At 38.6% G+C, this 21,446-nt stretch overlaps 1 protein-coding gene across 2 annotated transcripts in view; it reads right to left on the bottom strand.

Annotated features, from left to right (window-relative positions):
- SACS (sacsin molecular chaperone) overlaps nucleotides 1-14,541 on the bottom strand; it is a 30,677-nt gene extending 16,136 nt beyond the window's left edge. Inside the window, exons 1-7 of one of the 2 annotated variants that reach the window (XM_068930222.1) lie at nucleotides 14,430-14,541; nucleotides 14,014-14,164; nucleotides 11,209-11,296; nucleotides 9,286-9,371; nucleotides 6,343-6,454; nucleotides 4,871-5,017; nucleotides 2,178-3,660 (exon numbers count right to left, since the gene is read on the bottom strand). In XM_068930222.1, coding sequence (XP_068786323.1) covers nucleotides 2,178-3,660; nucleotides 4,871-5,017; nucleotides 6,343-6,454; nucleotides 9,286-9,371; nucleotides 11,209-11,296; nucleotides 14,014-14,164; nucleotides 14,430-14,431 — 2,069 coding nt within the window. In that variant the 5' untranslated portion in view covers nucleotides 14,432-14,541. The remainder of the gene's footprint in view (nucleotides 1-2,177; nucleotides 3,661-4,870; nucleotides 5,018-6,342; nucleotides 6,455-9,285; nucleotides 9,372-11,208; nucleotides 11,297-14,013; nucleotides 14,165-14,429) is intronic. The other variant, XM_068930223.1, reaches the window with a different exon arrangement.
- Nucleotides 14,542-21,446: the final 6,905 nt, after the last annotated feature.

Here is a 21,446-nt window from a genome sequence, read left to right as displayed (position 1 = left end):
TATGTTCTAGAAAAAAAATTGTCAAATAGCAGCCAGGGTTCTATGTCTCTTAAAACGATTCTACTTGAAAGCATAAAGACATTGAATATGAGATCTCAGGACTTCACACACATCCTTGGATTCCAAAAGTCAGAGTCAGACAGTGATTAAGACTACTGCTACTAGGAGTTAGTTTCATCCTGTCCCTCCTTCTCCTTTCTTTATCTTAGCACTTCAAAAAAAAAAAAAAAAGAAAAGCTTTTTTTTTTTTTTTTAACAGTTCAGGTCTTCCAGAAAGAAATCCACAAGTATCCAATTATACATAGGCCAAAACAGAATCTTACTTGTTCTTTCACAGGTATATATTAACAGAAATCAAAGAAAAAGAAAATACTTCAGTCTTTTAAGCAAGCTCCAAATTTGAATACGCAAACAGGAAAATTCTTAAATCCTAAGTGTGCTTAAAATATCTAGCAATATAAGTCATTTATCAGATTTGTAACATTAGAATTAAAAGTATTTCTTGTAGGCAAGAAGAGAGGAAAGTAAAGCATTCCTATTTCAAATTTCTGTATTACTATAATAGAGGTTGGCAAATAGATTTATGCTTGGTATAACACACCTCTGTATCAGTTTTACAAGACTAAACAAAGTCCATTAATAACAGAACATGAACAGAATGAGATACAGTGGTATCATAAATTACCGAAAAATTGTTTTGTGATTGCTTTGAAGCAGGCCTGTGACAATGAAAACCTGTTACTCTCTTCAGGGGAATATATTTTGTATTAGTACATTGGCTTCTGGAAGGAGAAATGGAAAGCAAGAGAATGGCAAAAGGTAAACCATCCTGCAAGAGATTCTACAGGATTTTTTTTTTGTTTTTCCTAAGACGACACCACAGTCCTTGGCTCTGAGGACTGTGTTAACACCCGATAAGTAATCTGAAATGTTTAGAATAAGAAGAATTAGAGTTTTAGAATATAATAAAAAAAGAGAAGAGCAGCAGACGTGAAAAAGCAAACTATTCTCAAGCAACATGGGAAGACCAACTAGCTACCTACAGCTGCTTTTCTGGAAGATGTGTTGTCTATATGTACATTCAAACCACCATTTTACATAAACATCCTTATCTGGAATAATTTTTCTCCTTAGTGTTATCTACAGTGGCACACTCCAACCCACCTCTCCTTCCCTTATACATAACCCCATATGGCTGTAAAAACAGCAAAGTCCATGCCACCTGGCACATTCTTGCAGCCAGAGGATCTGAAAATTAGTGGAACTCTGAGGGAAAGGAGAAGGAGGGCTGGTTGTGAACACACATACAAGTAACACTTCTTAAGGAGGGATAGCTACATTTAAGTACAGACTAGAAAGAAACACCAAATTTCTTACATTTACATTCTGACTGACTTCAAGCAGTACCTGTAGGAGATTACTTGGAGAAGGGTCCAGATTTTAGAAGAGTTTTAAACATTCATAAGCCAGTACAGACATCAAAAGAAGCAGTCATGCTTTCCCTCAGTCCAAGGTAACTTATTCCTGCTTTTCTGCTCTTTCCTATCCCCTCCCTCCTGTCAGCAAACATTTTTTTACAGCTGAAAAGTGAACCAAATTGGAACACTCATGCAGCTGGAAAATACACAAGGAAAAAATAAGAATTAATTGCAGGGGGACAGGAAAGATCAAAGGGGGAGCGTAAGTAGAAAGAAGACAGGCCCACTTCTTTCCCCGGTAGTGACAGCATAGAGTATTTACGGAAAATAAGACGTGTTTAGTACTATGGTATTTACTGCAACTAAAGGTACTCTAAAAAGCAAGTCATCTCATGCTTTAAGTTTAATAAAATTTTGTATCCTAACATACTTCCTAGCATGCATGTTTTTAACCTCCTCTTCTTTATACTGCTTGGATGAAAGCTGATCTGAAATATAACATGGAGTATGCCCTTTAAGTCAAATGATTCTTTATATTGGTAAGTAGCTGTCAAACTTTTCAAATGCATTGAGGCATACACACACCAATACAGACATATATACAGAAAACTGAGTTCTATCTATGCATTATTCCACTATTCTATAGGTTGCTGCATGTCATCTTGTTTTGCCAATAAGCAAATGACAGTCTGAAGCTCTTTAACAGTATTTAAATTGGAAAAAAAAAAAAACCCACAATACTTAATATTTTAAGTTTACCTTGGATAATCTTCTGAGATTATGTAAACTACATCCTGTTCTGAAACAGAGGAGGAAAACGGAATAAAATTTCCATTCTGTAACGGCAAAAGCTCTAATCCAATCAGCTCACTGTAGACGCCATCAGAAAGCACAAATTCTAAGAGATGAAGCTTTTCTTCAGCAGGTCCACTGTGTCCAGATTTCCTTAGTGCTTGCCGTACTACAGCAGGAGTCACTTTTTTCACAGCTTTAACACTAGAAATAGTAAGATGTACTGCACTAGCAATATTTGCTGGTACCTTGGCAATTTGCTTCCCTGAATTCTGGAGGTAGTTGAGAACAGACTGTGTGTACTCCAAGTTCTCATCCATTTCAGAAAAGTGCACCTGCTCCACCTTTATCCACTGATTACTCATTGAGTAAATAACTGCATTCTGGAGCAACTCTTTAAAGAGAGGTACTACAATTGGTTTCCAGGGTACTCTGATTTTGTTTTCATCGGGCCATAAACTGTAGATTCTTTCAGCTGACAAGGGAAAATCTGAATTCTTCTCAGTCTCCATTCGTTTGATAGCTTCCAAAATAAGAGTAGTATATGCCTTCGGCACTATATTCACCACAAGAAGATCATTCCACAAAGCTGCTGGATCCCTCCATTGATCCAGCTCTCGCCATTTGATACTCCTCCTATTGTCAGTGAGACCAAAGAAACCACTAACATGAACTGGGAGACCAGTTTTGCTTTCCTCACCTGGAGGCAGAGGAAGAAAACAAAATGCTCTTCCTGAAAAGTCTGCTACAGCTCCTTTTTCCTCCCCATTGGTTGATAAAGACATGGCTATTCCAATAGTAGGAACAAATTTCAAGTCATCAGCCAAACAATCCAGTTCAGTACACATTCCTCGACCACCTACACAGTTACATACCAACCAAGACGTTTTCTGTGCATCCTTAACACTCTCATCTTCTAGCATTATATTTACATAGTATGTCACACATGTTATGCTGTTGCTTGGAACACCCTTACAATACTGATTTATTGCAGTTCCTAAGATTTTGATAGAATTGGGTCTTTCATGTTTCAAGGCCTTGTTCTCACTAGCAGTTACTCTAAAAATCAGTCTCTCAGTTCCATCAGCCTCCCTAACATGCAACGAAACATCCTGAACGTTCTTCAGGAAGAGCAACACTGTGTCTGCATCTGCTCTGAAGGATTCAAAGAGCTCCAAAACCTTCTGTTTGTCATAAACATTGCTGCTCAGTTGGGAAGGCTGCAGGCGAAGTGGGAAACGAAAAAATGTACCCGGAAAGTTTCCATTCTTAAAGGTTTCCTTAGTGCTGCCAAATACACCAATGAATGGTGCAAACTGGTCTGTAAGTTCACTGATTTCCTTGCTGTCTTCTTTTAGATTCCAACATTGGCCTGATTCGTGAGGTCCAAAAAGGGTCTGATGGGGATCCAACATTCCAATTTGGTCACCACTGAAAATACTAGGGACATCTGCATAAATCAAATCCAACAAATGTTAATAAAACCCTAAAATAACACATTTTTCAAACACAGTCTTATAAAATGAATTTAATAAGGTCAAGAGAAAAAGATGTTATAAAACTCCAATGAATCTAGTGTAATTCTAACGACGTGCATCTGATAACGTGTGATTCAGTACTTACTGAGAAACAAGCACATCCCTATCCTGCAGTTAAACACATAGTCACACAAATATTTGAATTCTCCTAAATATTGAGCAAGAAAAGTATTACTTTTCTAATACTTTCAGGAAAAAAATTTCACTAATTTACTGAAGATGTAATATAAAGCATGTCTATTACATTCACACTTGGAAGATCTTTAAGGCTTGCAAACAGTAAAATTTGTACATTTAAAAGTATAAATTCCTAAAACTACCACACCATTGAACCTATTAACAAAGCTTTTATCCATGCTCTACTAGATAAAATATTGAGAAAAAATATCCTGTGCCTTACAGGCTCACGTCATTGGAGGCACAAGTTAAAAATGGTATTTCTGCAAAAATTTGCCTCTTACCTTGTGCTATTAAAAATATCATGTCAACTGCAAGTACCATTTACTTTGCCTTCTTTTTACCATACCGTAGTAAAAGATTCCACCACAATAATAGTTTTCCAGATTTAATATACCAGTTTGTCAAAGAATATCTTAGCACTTACTATCAGCATATTCAAGTACTTCTTGTTTTAAGAAAATCTCTCTCTAGAAGTAAATGTGTATATATTTCTATTATGGGGCATCTTTTTTAATATTAAGTAAAAAGGATCACTTCTTATTATGAAAAGAAACCGTACAAAAGTATCAGTCTAGTCTAAACATACATGTTTCTACTTACATACCTACCTTCTATCATGCATCTCTATAATGTGAACTGCAATGCACAATTGAAATAAAAACGTGGAGAAACGTTCATTTCAATATAAGGGACTAAGCACATAACAACAATGCAAAAAGAAATGAATCTCCTCTAATCTTTCAGCTATACTCCTTCAAAGTCCAAAAGACAGAATTCCAGAAAATTTAGAAAAATCTGAACACTCCTTAAGGATCTTGGAGACTTTAGTCAGGTACCCAATATAAAAGCACTACAGAGAATCTTACATGTCTGATGAATGTGTGTATAATTAAACACTTTACAACATCAATATTGTCATTTAAAACTAACTACTGAGAGTACCTGTTATATGATAAACTGAGTTAAAGCCAATTCCAAATCTTCCAACTTTCAGGGGATCGTCCTTTTTCCTGCTTCTTGCTATTTCCTGAATACCATGCCAGTCCTCAGGGGTGAAAACTGCATCATTGTATGCATAAAATGCTGGCCCTAAAATAAACAGGGGAGCGTGAAAAGGAAGACAAAAGAAAGCTACTGTTGAAAATTTCTAGGAAGTAAACTTATAAAACTGAGAAAGCATGTTTTTAAGGAAGTATGCGTGTGCAAATTTAATGGGAAAGCTATGACTCAAGTTGACGTCACATTATGTTTGGTGCTGAAAGGGATGCATAAACAGAGGAGCAGCAAGAGCAGAAGCAGGGAGATGAATTTACCTCTGAATATGCTACTTATGAGGTTGATATTCTAACGTGATATCCAGTTTTGGTGTCCAGATTTTAAAAGAATGGTTTTGAAAAACTGAACAGAAGACAGAAAAGAGCAATAAAACTTCTGAAAGAAAGTGTCCAGTGGTGAAAGACAAACTCAATCTGTTCAGTATATTGAAAATATGTTCAAAAGGAATACTAATCACAGTCAATATATTAATACCTTCGTGGGGCAAGTTATAACAATAACCAGTGTCCAGAAAGTAAGACAGACAAGTTCCAAATTAGAAGACATAATAATGAGGTAGATTAACAGCTGGAAAAACTTAGAACAACAAATTAGTGGATTATCCACCGTTGAAATCTTCATATCAGGACTGAATACCTTTTGGGATGATTATGGAAGCTAATTTCTTTCATAACACGTCAACAACGGTTACATATTTATTAGTTTTGTTGACATAAAAACCTTAAAGTTACAAGAAACTACATCTGCAGTAGACAGATACCATGAAGACAAGTTTGGTGTAAAAGCAAAGAATAAGAGACAGGGAGGAAAACAGAACTGCCTGAAGGGTGTTGAAGAGTAAGGGGCTTAGGTCATCAGTCCACTACAGCACGTTTACATTAGAAATTGCAGACAGGACTCAAAAGATGGGGATAACATATGAAAAATTGAAAATGCTTGTCCAATATCCCAAGTGTTCTTGCTTATGAGGTCTTGTTCACTTGTTCCACAAAAAACCCTTTCCTGTATTTTGGAATACCACGTGAACCCAGGAAAATAAACCAAAAGATACAGTCTCCATGGGAGAAGTGTCTTAGAATACATCAGAACATGGACACTTTCTTACACAGCATTAACTGGAAGCATTTGGAAAGCTGCTGTAGACAATCTGCAAAAAGACAGGGCAAGACCTTCAACACCAGACACTGGCTTTTGAAAAAGATTATCAACATTGGAACAAATGATAAAATGTCCACCTAATAAGGTGAAAGTGGCACTGCAGTCATTCCAATATGATCATATCCATAAAGCAAACAGAAATCGCAGAACCATGTGCATATTGAAGGATAACAGCTAACATTAATGAAATGCATACTTACCCTGATACCGTGCCATGTCCTTCGACCAAAGAGTTTCTGTTCCATACTGAGTTTCATCGTATAAAAACCTAACCTCTGTAGCACCAGCATCTTCTGCATTCTGGATCAGTTCCTAACAGGGGAGTGAGTAGAAAACAAAACAAAACAAAAGAGTAATGCAGTAATGTTGTATGTATTGCAGTCACGGCTTCCCAACTTAAGCAGCAGAAAACAATTTTCACTAATCGTGCAAAAATGTAATTGTTTTCATACTTTTTCAATCAAATCTATTTAATCCAGTTTACCCAAACAAAAATAGACATCATCATCATAAAAAGAACAATCAGGCAAATATTAATTGTAAAAGTGGTTCGAATTTGGCACTCATACTACACACACGCAGTATTATAAACTTTAGAAATAAGCTATTAAACTACTATTATATTATCCCAAGTTAGATTAATACAACAAGTCTGGTGGAAGGGAGGAAAAAAAATTAAAAAAAGTTTATTGTTAAGACCACACAACAACTGTAAGATAGCGGTGTGGCAAAAAGTCCTGAAGGGACAATACACTGTAGGCTTCTTTACATCAACTGAATTCAATTTAAGTCAGCATTTCACAGTATGAACTAACAGTTCAAGAGCCAGCATGCTCACTTCTAACACCCCCCAGAAGAGGGTTGAAAAACAGCTCTGAAATTAACTTTATAAACAGTGAAGCACTAGAGCTCAACTGTCAAAGCCTCCACAGCAGAAAGACACAGAAGACTGTTAAACAAATATTTGTGAATAGGATCAGTAATGGTGATAAATAGAAATTGCTGATGGCTGGAATGTCAATAAACTAATTCTGTAAACATTACCACTGATAAAGTGTGTCTTTCTAATCCCATTCATATCAATACCATTATATATCGTAGACGCAGAACAATGATTACCAACACGGGCAGGCTTAGAGCTTCCTAAAGCGTTCTATTTATATTGGATCACGAAACATATCCCAAGTCTTCAAAGATATATCTATAACTTATATAGAATACATATGTGCATGCATGTATATATGTATGTGTATATATATAAAAATTATGGCATCAGAAAATGCCTGAGCTGAACTGAAAGACTGTGTACATACATCACATCATATCCAAACTATCTATACCAAATAAATGTCATTCAATAGAAATAAAAAGATTTGCTACAAAGATGAATCTCTCCCTAGGAAAACATGTAACTAGCACCAGGCATTTTGGATTAGGCTGCATTCTAACATACTGCTGACAGTAAAGTAAGTTCATTGTTATCTAATACCTGGCTTCAAATCTGTAACCTCACAATTTCTCACTTTATGACAATACATTCATTCTATAAGGCACATCATGCAAAGAACCAAAACAAATTATTCATATTGTAAGACCTACATCATTTTGAAACAAGATGGGATAGCAAGAAAAATACCCACGGTTTAGCATAAATAATAAGCATTTACAAAATCTCTATATGTGGTATTCCAACTTTTAAAAAAATGCAATTCTTCTAAAAGAATAATTACCACAACCATGCAAGAAATATCAAAAGATAACCAAAGCCTCTAGAAATATCAAATAATAAGTATGGAGACCACCTGTATAGTCAGAGACTTGCATTCATTCCATGGCACATCCAGCATCCACAATTTTTGGCTTTCACATTTAAAGAATTCTCAAGAGTGAAATTAAATTTAACATAACAGCAGAATTCCTGCAAAATTTCCTTCCTTAACACTCTGCAAACTCTAAATTGTAAAGCACAAAAAAGAGGAACACTTACACTTCTAGATCTACCTGTCTGACTTCTAAGGACATTATCTTATTTCTTCACGTTGGCAAGAGAAATTGGGGTTAACTTGTTAAGAAGTTCCGAATCCTCTATAATTCACACGCATCTTATAGACTGGCAAATACACAGTGAAATGTAAGCATCCATCACAACCATCCTGTAAACAGACACTTCTAGGAACATAACCAGGATAAAGTCTGCTGAAACAGTTGAAGATATATCTTAAGCATTCATAACCAATTTCAAGTGCCATAGTTGCAAAGAAAACCTTTAAAATGATGCCAGGCAATATCATCATCTGTCGTGATTTAAACAGCAACTTAGTGACCACAGTGCTTGCCTAGGGAATTTTTAAAGAAAAAAATCTGTACCAAATCTTATTAGTTAGAACCTAGAAATCCTATATACTGACAAAATGAATCCCCTAACCTCAACTCTTATAAAGCACTCTGGGTGAGAAGAGTTCAACATCCAAATATGAACTGATCACTCCAGATGCTCCTAAAAAAACAACCAAAAAAACCCCATGCACACATCAAACAGTGGAAAACTGGCGCTTCTAGATTGCAATTTATCTTATTTTAACACAAAAAAAAAAAAAAAAAAAACAAGAAACCAGACAACTCATCTTCTACAGGTACCATTCTTTTTGCTTATGGAACTTAGGGAACTTTGAGCAAACACCTCAGACATCTGAAAAAAAATACAGATTACGTAAGTCTAAACTAAGGTGACTCTAACAGTTCCATATTCTATTTACAGTGGTTTTTTTGGGTGTTTAGGTCAACACCATGTTTTTCATCCTTGGGTTGTCCATGTAACATTGACTGTTCTAAAGCTGAGCATCACAGTATAATAATTATAACTACAATAGCCAATAAAACACCCAAGTAGAGAAAACTGTTTTTATCCTATTCTCTTAGGAATTACAATGACATCTGTGAGAAGTGAACTCAGACACCATAAAATAAATAAAAGAACAACTGATAAATCATTTTACCTTGTACACAGAAATGGCAACATGTATCTATTGTACCCCAATGAATATTTGATGAAGTACCACTGTAAGAATTTCTAGAAAGTGTTAAACTAATGGTAGTGTGTCACGCATATTAAATTACTCCTAAAAATACTAATTATTGTATACCTTAAGAATCTGCCCTCCTTCTGGGTATCTTCTTAAAATATCCTTAAGAAAGTCAACAAGTGGTGGAGTTGTTTGTCCAAAACGGCCTAAAAACAGAAAAAAAGAAAACCACGTATTATTCTACTGTGCACTTAATTTTAAATTACAAATACACTCACCAAATTGTTACTAGGGACTCAGAATTTGTTTTTAAGTAACTCGGGGCCTGATACTACAAAATATCTCACTTCTAAAATAAGTATTTAAAAAAACTTAAGAGCAAATAACAATATTGTTAAAGTCAACATGCTGTTTTATCTGCAGATGAAAAATCCTGGCGCTAAAGGCTTTTCCTGAGGTATACTTCAACTCCTTCTACTAGCTATTGAAATACAGGAACTACTTTGTAGAGGACAACTTTTTACGTAGCAGGACAGTATCAGATGGCAATAGCTCTGAAGCTTTTATAGCCAGTGACGATCCTTACTGTCAGCTACTCACTGGCACAGTATACTTTGGTTCTAGTGTACACCTCCTGTTCTGGCACCTTGTAGTGCTGGGCCTGGCTTAGCAGAGGAGCGAAATGAGATGCAGAAAAGTATTACCAAGGGTTATAAAGTTCTGGTGCACATGGACTCCGCTAACCCTAAGTTCTAAGAGAAAGGCAGTCCATCATTGAATGAAACCCTACTGAGCTTTGCCAAACAGAATCTTACTTCAAACAGACATCTATGGTACTCTGTAGAAAAAATTGTTTCTGCTTAACTGTAATTCTCTGCAGATGTATCAGAAAGAATCCATATTCTTCAATTCAATCTCCAGTCTGAGACTAAAGAAGAGTCCCCCAAATTCAAATTCTAAAACCCATACTTCATTTAAAGACTAATGACACAATCCCCACAAAGGAAAACAGACTCTACCACTGTCCCACCTATCATTTCCTCACAAATTTATTAGTAAAATAATTATTTTTCTCTCTCCCCTGCATATAACTTTGTTTATCAAGTATACATGCAAAAAAACCACACTATATATACACCCGTATACTATAATACCAAACATAAGACAAAACACCACAGAATCCTCAGCAACGTAGGAAAAAAATGTGATTTACATAAGAGACGTCTCACTTTATCACTAGGAAATTACCAGCCAACAGACCTATGGCTTATTAAGGTTAAAAAAATACTACTTTTTGTGATACCAAATAAAATGCTTAGATAAAAAAAAAAAGGTTCCTTCTTGCTCACAAGTCCATCTAATTTTCTGTTTTCCTTAATACTAAATTAGTGGTGTTCTACCATCTCATAACTTTGTATTTCGTTCTTCAGCATTATCTTACAAGTAAGTTACTGTTAAAAGAATATTAATGCTAGCAGTCAAATAACAGAATTATTTCAGAAATGTTTTAATTAAAATCTGTAAGTAATTCAGAAAACACACAAACAGATATACCTGCAATTCTTGTAAGAAATATTTTGCTAAACATACACAATTAACAGCAAACAAAGACAAAAAACAGAAGAATTCAAAGTTTTTACAGCAGTGGTAGTTTTCTACACCTTAATTACTGAAAAGATATGCTTTTATACACTGAAAGCATATTTTTTCAGGAACAATCTTGTTTACTAGTATTCAGCTTATTTTATATGAGACAAGGCAGCTATCAACTCTATTGCAAAGTGAGATTTATCGATCTCAAAGGGTGGTAACATTAAAAAGTCTATATATTAAATTACAAACTAAAAAAGAAACACCAAAGCACCTAAAAATAATAATAATTTATCTGAAGTAGAATGAGAAGAATAAGTGAAGGGATACCCTCTGACATAAGAAAAAAATACTATTCTTTGAATGTGAAGCAATTACTTCGATTTACTCCACATTACGTTAGAAAATGTTTTGACCTTCCAATTCATAAACAGAGACAAGTATTTTTCATACCTCCTCCCTTCAACCCTTCTGACTGAAGCTTTAGAAAAATCTGATCTTGAGACTTTCGAAGATCCAGAATCTTGGTATCATCGGACAACTGAAACAAAAAAAGAGAGATCTTGATAAAAACATTTTACAGTGTAATTTACAGGAGCTTTGTTCCATACATTATTATACGATGAAGTTTGTTTTTATCTAAACATATATAAATACCTTGCAACTTCCAGTATTCAGTTTAAGCAACAGTTTAATTCTCTGAGGTCTAAGATGACCTCTCTTGCCTAGGGATCTATATAATACCCCTCAGATAACGTATCATTTTGTCAATAGCAGTACCAGCAAAGGCCTACAAACAAATCAGGTGGGAAATTTTTTCTACAGAAACATTGTAAGAGCAAAAGGTGGCCTCAAAATTTTATGTTTGAGTAGTTTTAAGTGCTGGGAACTTCTGGAAGCAAACAATGAAAATACCTATTGTTCTAAGGGACATGCCATAAAGAAAATAAATGCATACAAAAAATACCTAATCTTATGTACTTTTTTATAGTACATAACGGCATGCAATTTCAGTTCTAAACTAAGGTATATCAACCCAAAGCAACTAGTAAGACAAAACATGCAGAGACAACAGTATGTTTTAGCAAGCCTCCTGAAAAACCTGACTGCCTCATCTACCTGTTATCTCTACATGCAGTTCTAGGGACTCACAGGGGGTATCACACAGAAATAAGGTTAAACTAATCAGAAAATTCCTTAGCAGCTATAGGAAAAACTACTCAGTATCCATAACACATCATGTTTTTGTTGAAAATTTAGTTTCATATAATATATGTCCCTGTCATATATAGCAGGACAACAAATATAATATGATAACAAATGCAGAATTATAGGTTGCACTGCAATTCCTAACATTTGTACAGTCAAATTCCAAAGTGTTTTTGGTTAAGCCTTGAAGAACCCCCCAAAAAAAAACCTACCAAAAAACCAAAACAAACAAAAAACCACCAGAATTCTTAAACAAACTGTGCTAACCTGAAATCTAGCCAATTCACATTAGCCTTAGTCTGTAATAAAGTTCAGGACCACTTTCTCATCTCCATGGGTTAAAACTTAACCAATCACTAGAATGAATTTGGTGCTTAAACAGACACAGACGCTTACGACTATATTATCATAACTTTAATACTTTAACAAGAAACAAGTCATATTTTTCGTTTGCATTAGTTTTAAATAGTACTTACAATAACATTACAATTAATATAAGTTCCAATAGAAATACTGCACTTAAGCTGATCATGACTCAAGATGTAAAATAGCTTAAACTGAGTATATGAACCCACTCAGGACTCACTAAAATAAAAAGAACTCACAGAATGCTGTAACTGATCACCAAGTATTATAATGACAGAATTACAGAAGTCTTCCAGAGCATATTTTTGTATCCAAAACACCAGCACAGACAAGGAACAATGAAGAGATTTGTATTAACAGTTTATCAGTAGAAGGAACTAAGAGAGAAACAGATCTGGATTTTATTTAACATCTGTAAATTGCAGGTAGCAGCTTTAAAGTGGAAAAGGGATTTATCAATGAATATTCTACTACCTCAGTAAAATAAATAATAAAATAATTTAATCCTAGGAAACAGGATTTCAAAAGGTTATAAAGGATTTTCAAAATTACTATGGTAGAAAAGAAATATTCCCACAAATTTTTTTACTTTAAACTTAAAAAAAAAAATCAGAATAGCTATTACAGTCTGCTTAATGACTGTTTCCTGCCAAAACATACACTTTTGTGCCAGTTAGAGTGCTGTTCGTATATTAGCTTCTAGATGAATTTTCAAGGGTGATCTACACTACAGCTCTCCTTCCTCCCAAAACAGGAAGGCCTGGAGAGAACAAAATCAAGGACACGCAAGAAAATAAAAAAAGGCCTACACAGGTAATTTGATTCAAACTCGAGTGATCAAAAATTGTGCTCCCCACATAGGCTCTTAAAAGCTTCATGAGCAATACAACTACTAACACCTGGTTTCCTATGTATTTGCACAGCCCTTTACCCTACTTAACCCTCATTTCCAGGCTCCTCTCCCCTTCTTCTCAAGACCTTGCCATTGCCCCCACCAGCATCTCCTGCTCCCTTCTCCCAACAGCATTCTTCCCATGACTAGCAGCATGCCAAACAGCACCCGATTGCTGAGCTCTGGCTGATGCTTTCAGCAGAATAAGAACAATCTTTTGGGTCTCTCTCCTCCACCAGACCTCAGTTTTCAACTTGCAAGAGCCTCCTGTCTTGGTGACATCAATTCCACTGCTGAAGTTGGCCAAGAAGTAGAAAGTCAATCATGAGGGGTGAACAGAGCCAGAAAGGCAGGCAGAACAAGCACATCACAGCAGTTTCAGGGTGAATTTCCCCCACTCCCCCAAGAAACAAAGATAAAAGCACACGAATTATCTCAGAAGTGGCAGAAATAACATACATTAAGTGAAATACAAGCAGAAAAAATAAAAGATATAAAGGCAGAATATAGGAAGCGGACACCATCAAAAGAAGCCAAACGGTTCTCTCCCTTCCTATGAAGGGCTCACGCCTGCAGCCACCACACGTTGCGCCGCGCCGCGCCCCCACGGCGAGACCTGACGGCAGCGAGACGGGGGCTGCCAGCTCCGAGCCCTGACAGGCCCCCAGCGAGGGCCAGGCGCTCCCTTCCCCTCCCCTCCCCTCCCCTCCCGCCGCGGGCCCGGGCCAACGGCCACCCGCCGCCCAACGGCCGCCCAACGGCCGCCCGCCGCCGCCCCGGCGCCCTCTCACCTCTCTCCCGCAGTGCCACAGGCGCTGCCGGGCGGCGGGGAAGCCGGCGTCGGCGTGGATCCGCGCCTTCACGTCGCCCACAGCGGCGGAGGGAGGCAGCTCAAACGTCCTGCAGCCCAGGCAGTCATGGAGGACGGTCACCCGGGGCAGCCTGCGCGCACACAACAGAAAGGGGCTGAGCGGCCGCCCGCGCTGCGGAGCGGATTGGGGCGGGTGGAGGGCAAGGGAGGGGAGCGGAGCCGCGCTGCCTCCCGCCGCCCCGCTCTCCCCTCCCTCAGGCCCCACAAGGGCCACCAGGGCGGGCGGCTGCGCCCTCCCGGCGGCGGCCAGCGGCCGCCCGACCGCCGGGCTTGCGAGGGGAGCCGCTCCCGCAGCCCCCGCGGCCTCCGGCCCCGGCTCGCCCCGCCGCCACTCACATGCCCGCCGCGGCGCACAAAGGACCGTTAGTTCCGCGGCCGCCGCCGCTCCCCCGCGGGGAAGGGGTGGAGCGCGGGAGGCGGGGCCCGCCCCGAGGCCTGCGCCGCGCAGGAAGAGGAAGGAGGCGGGGGCAGCGGCGCGCCGCGGCGCGGCCGGGCGGAGCGCGGCGAGGGCGGAGGCGCCTCGGCCGACCGCGGCCAGGCGCCGGCAAAGCTGCGCGCTTGCCGGGCCGAAGGGCCTTGTGCCCCCGTGCGCGGGGCGGGGTGCGCGGCCCGGAGCGGCCGCCGGCGCGGGGGAAGGCGGGCTGAGCCCCCGGAGGTGCGCGCAGGGCAAGGCGGTGACCCGCGGTTAGCTCCGGAGAGGTGGCGGCGTGCGCGGCCCCCCGCCGTCGGCGCGGTTCGCCAGGAAAACGCACCAGCGGGGCCTGACCAGTTACTACAGCACCTCTAGCACTGTGTGATACACGCGAGGCAAACCTGGTTTCACCTCTTTGTTTTGTTTTTTTGTTGGAATTGCAGTTTAATCTCATGAGGAAAGCAGAGCTGTTTGTTGTTCCCCCCAGTACCTCCATCTTTAAGTGCCCCTATCTCCCTGCCCCTTGCTTCCTTCACAATTTCATTGTGTGAAATTCCTTCAAATTTCACACAATTCCCAGCCTTCGCACATGGGGACAAGGAGCACACCGAGGCCGCCTGTGTAGTCCGCCGTCTCGGAAAAAGCATGATGATCAGCAGCGCTCCCCAAGAGTGGAAAAAGCCATGTTTATGAAAAACTGAAAGGCTGCAGGGAACTATAGGCCAGTAAATCTCACCTCAGTCACAAGACAGATCATGGAGAATATCCAGCTGGAATCCAATTCCAAAATACGTGAAGGACAAAAAGGTAATCAGGAAAAGTAAACACAGTTTTACACAGGCTTGATCAACTTAAGTGCCTTCTATGATGAGATGACCAACTGTGTAGGTGAAAGAAAAGCAGTGGGTGCAGCTTGGGAGGTTCAGACTGGAAAGTAGGAAAAAATTGTCATGAGCAAAGGATGCCTAGGGAGGGACGTTCTCAAGGCTTAGCTGGACGAAGCCATAGCTGACCAGACCTAGCGCAGGCGACCATCCTGCTTTGAGCAGGAAGTTGGACTAGAGACGACCAGAGGCCCCTTCCAGCCAGCTATGCCATTTCACTCCAACCAGGGGTCTGTAGGCCTAGATTCCAGTCCCTGACTAGGAAATAAGATACTTGTCATTTTACTTAGTGACTGGGAGGTAAAACTGCTGCTTGGTAAAACACTGCTAACAGCAGAGTTTCTGTGAACAGGTAAAATAGACAATGAACCTGTTGCCAGAAAATGTATCAAGCCAAGAAAAACAGCAGTGGATCATCCCACTAAAATGAAAGGAAGCTTAAAATCGTAAACGTTAGGCGGATCAGGATCCAACACAGCTTCTAGGTACAGAAAACTTCGCCAATGCTGTGACATCTCATTTCATTCATCAGCGTTACTCATATATAAAATACTACGAGTTTATATCCACAAAATAAAATAAATGTCATAGAAATTTTGGGGGTCTGATCCTGATTTCGCCAAAAACAATAATACAACTGTTTATTTATTTGTTTCAAAATCAAAACAAGAAGAATCTTATCCTTTGTTTTTAGCTCTTTGCTCATTTTTTTCTATCCTGTCATCTTTTTACTTTTCCATTTTTTGTTTCACTCCCTTCACAATTTCATCACAGAAGTCTTTATAATATGTCCAATATAATGAGGGTACTGCCTTCCAATCTCTCGTGTTTGTGTTTTTATGCTGTGATACCAAAGGAATATACTACCTGCCAGAAGCGTGGTTGCATGAGAGGGTCCAAATGTGGATGACAAGATGGAAGGAACGAAACCTGGTGCAATCCCATCCCTGTTAGCGACTAAAACAGTCTCCAGACCGTTGAACCACCAAGCCACATTGGCAACATCTAGTTCTGCTCTAAATGGGATCCCAGGCATTTATGAAGCATGGATGATTGTAAGGGGACCCTGGGGAGAAACAGAGGTATCCAAACTGATAAGCATGTCTGTATGCTGAATATCTCAAATGGTGGGGCTCGTTGCTCAGATGCACAGGCAATTCTAATAGTCAATGACTGGTTGAAGATCTCCAGCCTGTGTCATATCACATGACAAGGCAATACTTCCAAATTATTCCAAAATACTCTGGGTACTACAGATTCTCTCTAGCATGTGACCTTTGGAATAGGGGATTGAGGGAGACCTTTCATTTCTCTCTCCCATATTATGTATTTTCTACTACATTTTTCCCTTTTGATCAGTTTCTCCTTTTGCTTTTTTTTTCTGTCTATCCAGACAGAATTAAGATTCATTGGTGGTCTTATTAATATTAATAAAATAAGCATGGCTAGGACATGCCAACGCAGCCCTTTACCCATCCACAGTGTTTACCTTTAACTGTTGGCATGTTTCTCAGCACAGTCTTCACCCACATTCACCCCCACTCTTCAGGATGATGACCAGGCACTTGATCTGCTGGTTATCCTTGTTCTGGTGGTTCATAAACCGTGAACAATTCTCCACAGGCAGAATGGACAAGGACATTCAGTTTTAGGGCAAAAGGCTGTTTAGTTTTTAGACACAAGCTGTGCTATACCACTTAACCCTTACAGCTCTGGCCCCGTTCTTATGGCCCTGTCCCATTTTATTTATTGTATAGGTGTTGCCATTGATGATAACAAAGACGACTCCCACTGACTCAGGTGATGCCAAAATTTAAAACCACCAATTTTATGCCACAGCCTTCTAACAAGAGAAGGTGCTGATTTCAGATTAGAATAACAAAGGCAAGAGAAGGAATACTGATACTGACACGGGATTCAAAGGAGGAAAAACAAGCTCTTCTCAAGTTTTACAGAAAAAGAGAAGAGTAAAAGTATTTCAGACACTGTTTCAGTAGAAACCTGTTTGGAGAAACTTAACTGGAATTTAAAACCACTCCTACAGCATCAATTTTGATGCTGATTTCTATCAGCAACATCCTGGCCATTCATCTGGCAAGGAATGTAGTGTGTAAATTCCTTTGTTATTACAAAGTGATTTATACATATCCTGTTATCCATTAGCAATCTCTTTGTCTTTTTATAGCTTAGAATAGTCAGCTTTATCAATCTTGAGTTTTTTGCCAGATAGCTAAATAGAAATCTTCCCTACAAAGATGACTATATAGAAGTTATGTTGCTTGACTGATCAGGAATACTTGTTGCAATTTGCAGATTTGACCAAAAAGAACCTTTTTATTTTTACTCTTTTTTATCCCTTTGGAAAACAGAATTCTGAAAGATGTGAAAAAATGCTGAAGGTAAGGGTATCTATCACATCTATACGTGTTGCGCAGAAATACTATTAGTGATTGTCTATGACAATGTGAAAATCCCATTTCTTCTGATCAGGTGGAATTTTGCAGAAGTGATAGCTAGAAATAAACATCTTTTGCATTTAAAATGACTGAGACTGAGTTTGGATTTTTTAGATAACAAATATAGAAATTTATACAATGGTATTTTTATAGCTACTTTTCCAAGCAGAACAGTATTTAGGCTTAAAAATATATAGAGAAAATTCTCCTGTAAGCCTGTGTGGCTATAAATGAGAATTCTACTTGGTTCAGAATTAGGTGGCATAACCTCTTTATGAAGATACATGGAACAAAAAAAAATTATCAAATATTTTATCAAATGAAATGAAAGCCATTTGCACAATGACCTTTCCTTGAGAACTGAAAATTCTGCACATTGCAGGATGACCCCATATTTTCAATAATTTAGAATAACATTCTGCAGTAGCAGAAAGAGATGGGTGCAAGTCCCTTCCTTCCCTATCACTGTGTATAAAAAGATAGAATGGAGTCTGCAAAAGGAAGAGTGATTGGCATGATAAGCAGCAAACATTTTTAGGTTACTAAAGCAAGAAGAAGCACACTGCAGTACGGTATCTTCCAGGGCAGCTAGTAATGTTCTGCAGTGCTGGCAGGCAAGTAGCAGTGACTCAACATCTACATATAGATTTGAGACAGTGCACACTGAACATAAAAATGAAACTTCCTGTGACACTGTAAGCACTTAATTTTGATTTTTAGATCAATTCCTTAAGTGTTTCTTACCCAGACGTTTTAAACATTATGTTGTAAATATTTCACATCAGCCAGAGATTATAGATTGCATTGGTCACCAGTCACTGCCAGAAGCTTGCTTTCTCTTTGCTTACTAACCTCTTTTCAAGAAGTATGAGAATAAACTTACCATTCTCTGATGACACATATGTTACTCACTGGAAAACCACCCCTTAGTGGAAAGTGACTACTTTATTTGAACATCATCAGTAACAGAAAACAAGTCTCTCTCTCTTGAAAGAAGGCACTAAAAGAACTGTAGTCATATTTAGTACCAATGACAAAACAAAAACAAAAAAAAGCGTCTGGCCTGTGAAGCACTTGATTCAAACAAAGTACCTGGCTTTGCCCAAAAGTTTGTTACACAATTTAACTCTTTTGCTGAAACTATTTATTACAGATTGGTGCAGTGTGTTTAAATCAGTTCTCCTACTCTGTACTCATCATGTTGAACTATTATAGGCAGCTTCTAAGCCAAATATCTGTGTAATCATGGCTTAGTAAAATATTCAAGAACTAGAGGAAAGTGTTATTCTTATGCCTTTTGCAAGCTGATATATTTCTAAATGTACATACCAGTGCCCAAATATCAAAAGAACAGGACACTTTTGAAATACTGATGATAATAAACAAAAGATGTAAGGGCACAGAGGCCAGTAATAGCCTTTTATTTCCATTTAATGATTTATGCTGGCTCAATTATTTGTTTTAATGTTCAGGACCATTCCTTGATAGCACTAAACACATGCCAATGGAAAGTACTTAGAAGACCATAAACCTTCCTTCAGTTTACTCCTTGCTAATAAAGAGAAAGAGCAGAGCAAGAAGGCACAAACAAATCATAACATTTCAAAACCTTCTCAAATACTGAAGTTAACAAACTTCCTCTTAGCTCTGCCTCTAGGAAAGGACATATTTAAAGCCCTTCAGGAGAGGAGCTAACCTTAGTCTTAACTATAGAAGAGTAAACATTACTCCACAAATCTGAATTGCTACGAATCATTAGGTTTTCTATTCTAGTCAGCACAAATAATAAAATACTAGCAGAAGAAATTTGATGTTTCAAATTATGCAAAAGATTAAGCCAAAATGATGATAAAAATAAACTCAATTGTTCTTTAGAGAATTGCATTAGGAGTGACTATAGTGTTGCAAGAACTGCTGTTGGCACACATTTTTGAATAAGCAATATGTTAAATTGCTGTTGTTGTTTCCTTATGGCCTTTTTAGCAATAAAAGGGCCAGATTTAGAATAGCCACTTTAGACCTTGCAACACCAGAAAAGTGGAGGCTAAATTTGCAAATTGATTTCACTTCCTAATGTAGGTGCCTTAATACCTTAATCAATCTGGACCTCCATTTAGGACATCCAAAGGCCTATGCTCCCTATACAATCAACAAAGTCAGGCACTTCTGAGGTGCAGTCCGGAGAGGCCACATTCAGAGAATAAGTAAAAAGAACTATGAGGCATAAGGTTGTATATGACTTACTCCCATCTTTCAGAGACTCTGCACGCTCTATATTGAGAGGATTTCTGAAATAAGACCTCTAACTAAACTCACTTTTTCAAAATAACAACTGCAGCTAGTACATCGTCCACTTTTGCATCACAGTGACCTAATAGTTAAGATTTTACCCTGGAAGTGGGAGAGCTGAACTCTCTTTAGCTCTGAAATATCCTTTACTGGTCCACCATGTATTTCACATCTTGAGTCCAGATCTGAGTAGCACCCTACAATTCTATGCTGGAAACAAAACAACCTTTCAAACTTTTAATCAACATAGTGAAAAGACATGCTGTAATCATGTTATCTAAGGTCATTTTTTTCCATACTACCTTAAGAGATTTTTCTCATTTTCACTCCAGCATACTTCATAAAGCTATTATATTTCTATATAAGTGAGGATAATCCACTCGATAATTGTAAAATGAGACCAGCAGCCACAGATTACATGTATTAAACATTTTAAGAAGTATTTCTCCATCTCTATGCAAGGTGATTGCTTCTGAATACTGCGTCTAATCACGCACTGAAGTTTTAGAGTATTTTCTAGGCATCAGTGAACAGAACCCTATATACCTGGAGAAAATATTACACTATGAAACAGAAGGAAATACAAGGCATGCAATTTTCTTAACTTATGGCAATCCACAACTTCAAGCGCCTCTGCAAGTATCTGTGCGTGTAAGAGATAGTGGATGATACCCATTAATATTCTTTAGGATAACGCTAGCTCTATATCAGCTCTATATCAGCTCTATCTCCTTCCCAGCAGGTTTTAGAACAGTAACACAAATAACAATTAATCCTTCAGACAAAGGGAGATTGGTGGGTGGCCCACAGGAAGAGACATGAGACACACATGTAGAGCCTAGTGCTAAGAAGTGAGGCAAGGGGGAAGAAATGACACAGGACTTCCACTTTCAGAAAAACGTAGAGCAGAAGAAATATAAAGGATTCCTGGGTTATGTGACAAATCCAGTCACAGAAATGTAATATCTGCAAGTAAATACTGGTTGAAACACTTAATTCGAACACAAGAGTTGCAGAATCATTCATCGGGAAGCAGAGCTTCTGCCTCAGTGTCCTGTCCTATGTGAAGCAGCATAGGGTAAACAGACTATTTCCAGCCACCTAGCCCCCAAATGCATTTCAATCTTCTTTCCGGTTTGCTGGTGGAACTTTTTACATAATTACCCCCTACCCTGGTTCAGTTTTTATGAGCCAAATTAACCAACACTTATTATATAAATGATTTGAGCTAATTTATTTGCCTCATTTTCGCTGAGCTGAGACACAAAGCAACCACAGGAACTATGATATCTGCAGACCTGAGGGTGCGCTA

Source organism: Struthio camelus, chromosome 1 (genome assembly GCF_040807025.1).
Source record: "Struthio camelus isolate bStrCam1 chromosome 1, bStrCam1.hap1, whole genome shotgun sequence".
NCBI lineage: Eukaryota > Metazoa > Chordata > Aves > Struthioniformes > Struthionidae > Struthio > Struthio camelus.
Note: the sequence above shows the minus strand (reverse complement) of the source record. Positions and strands in the feature narration are given on the sequence as shown.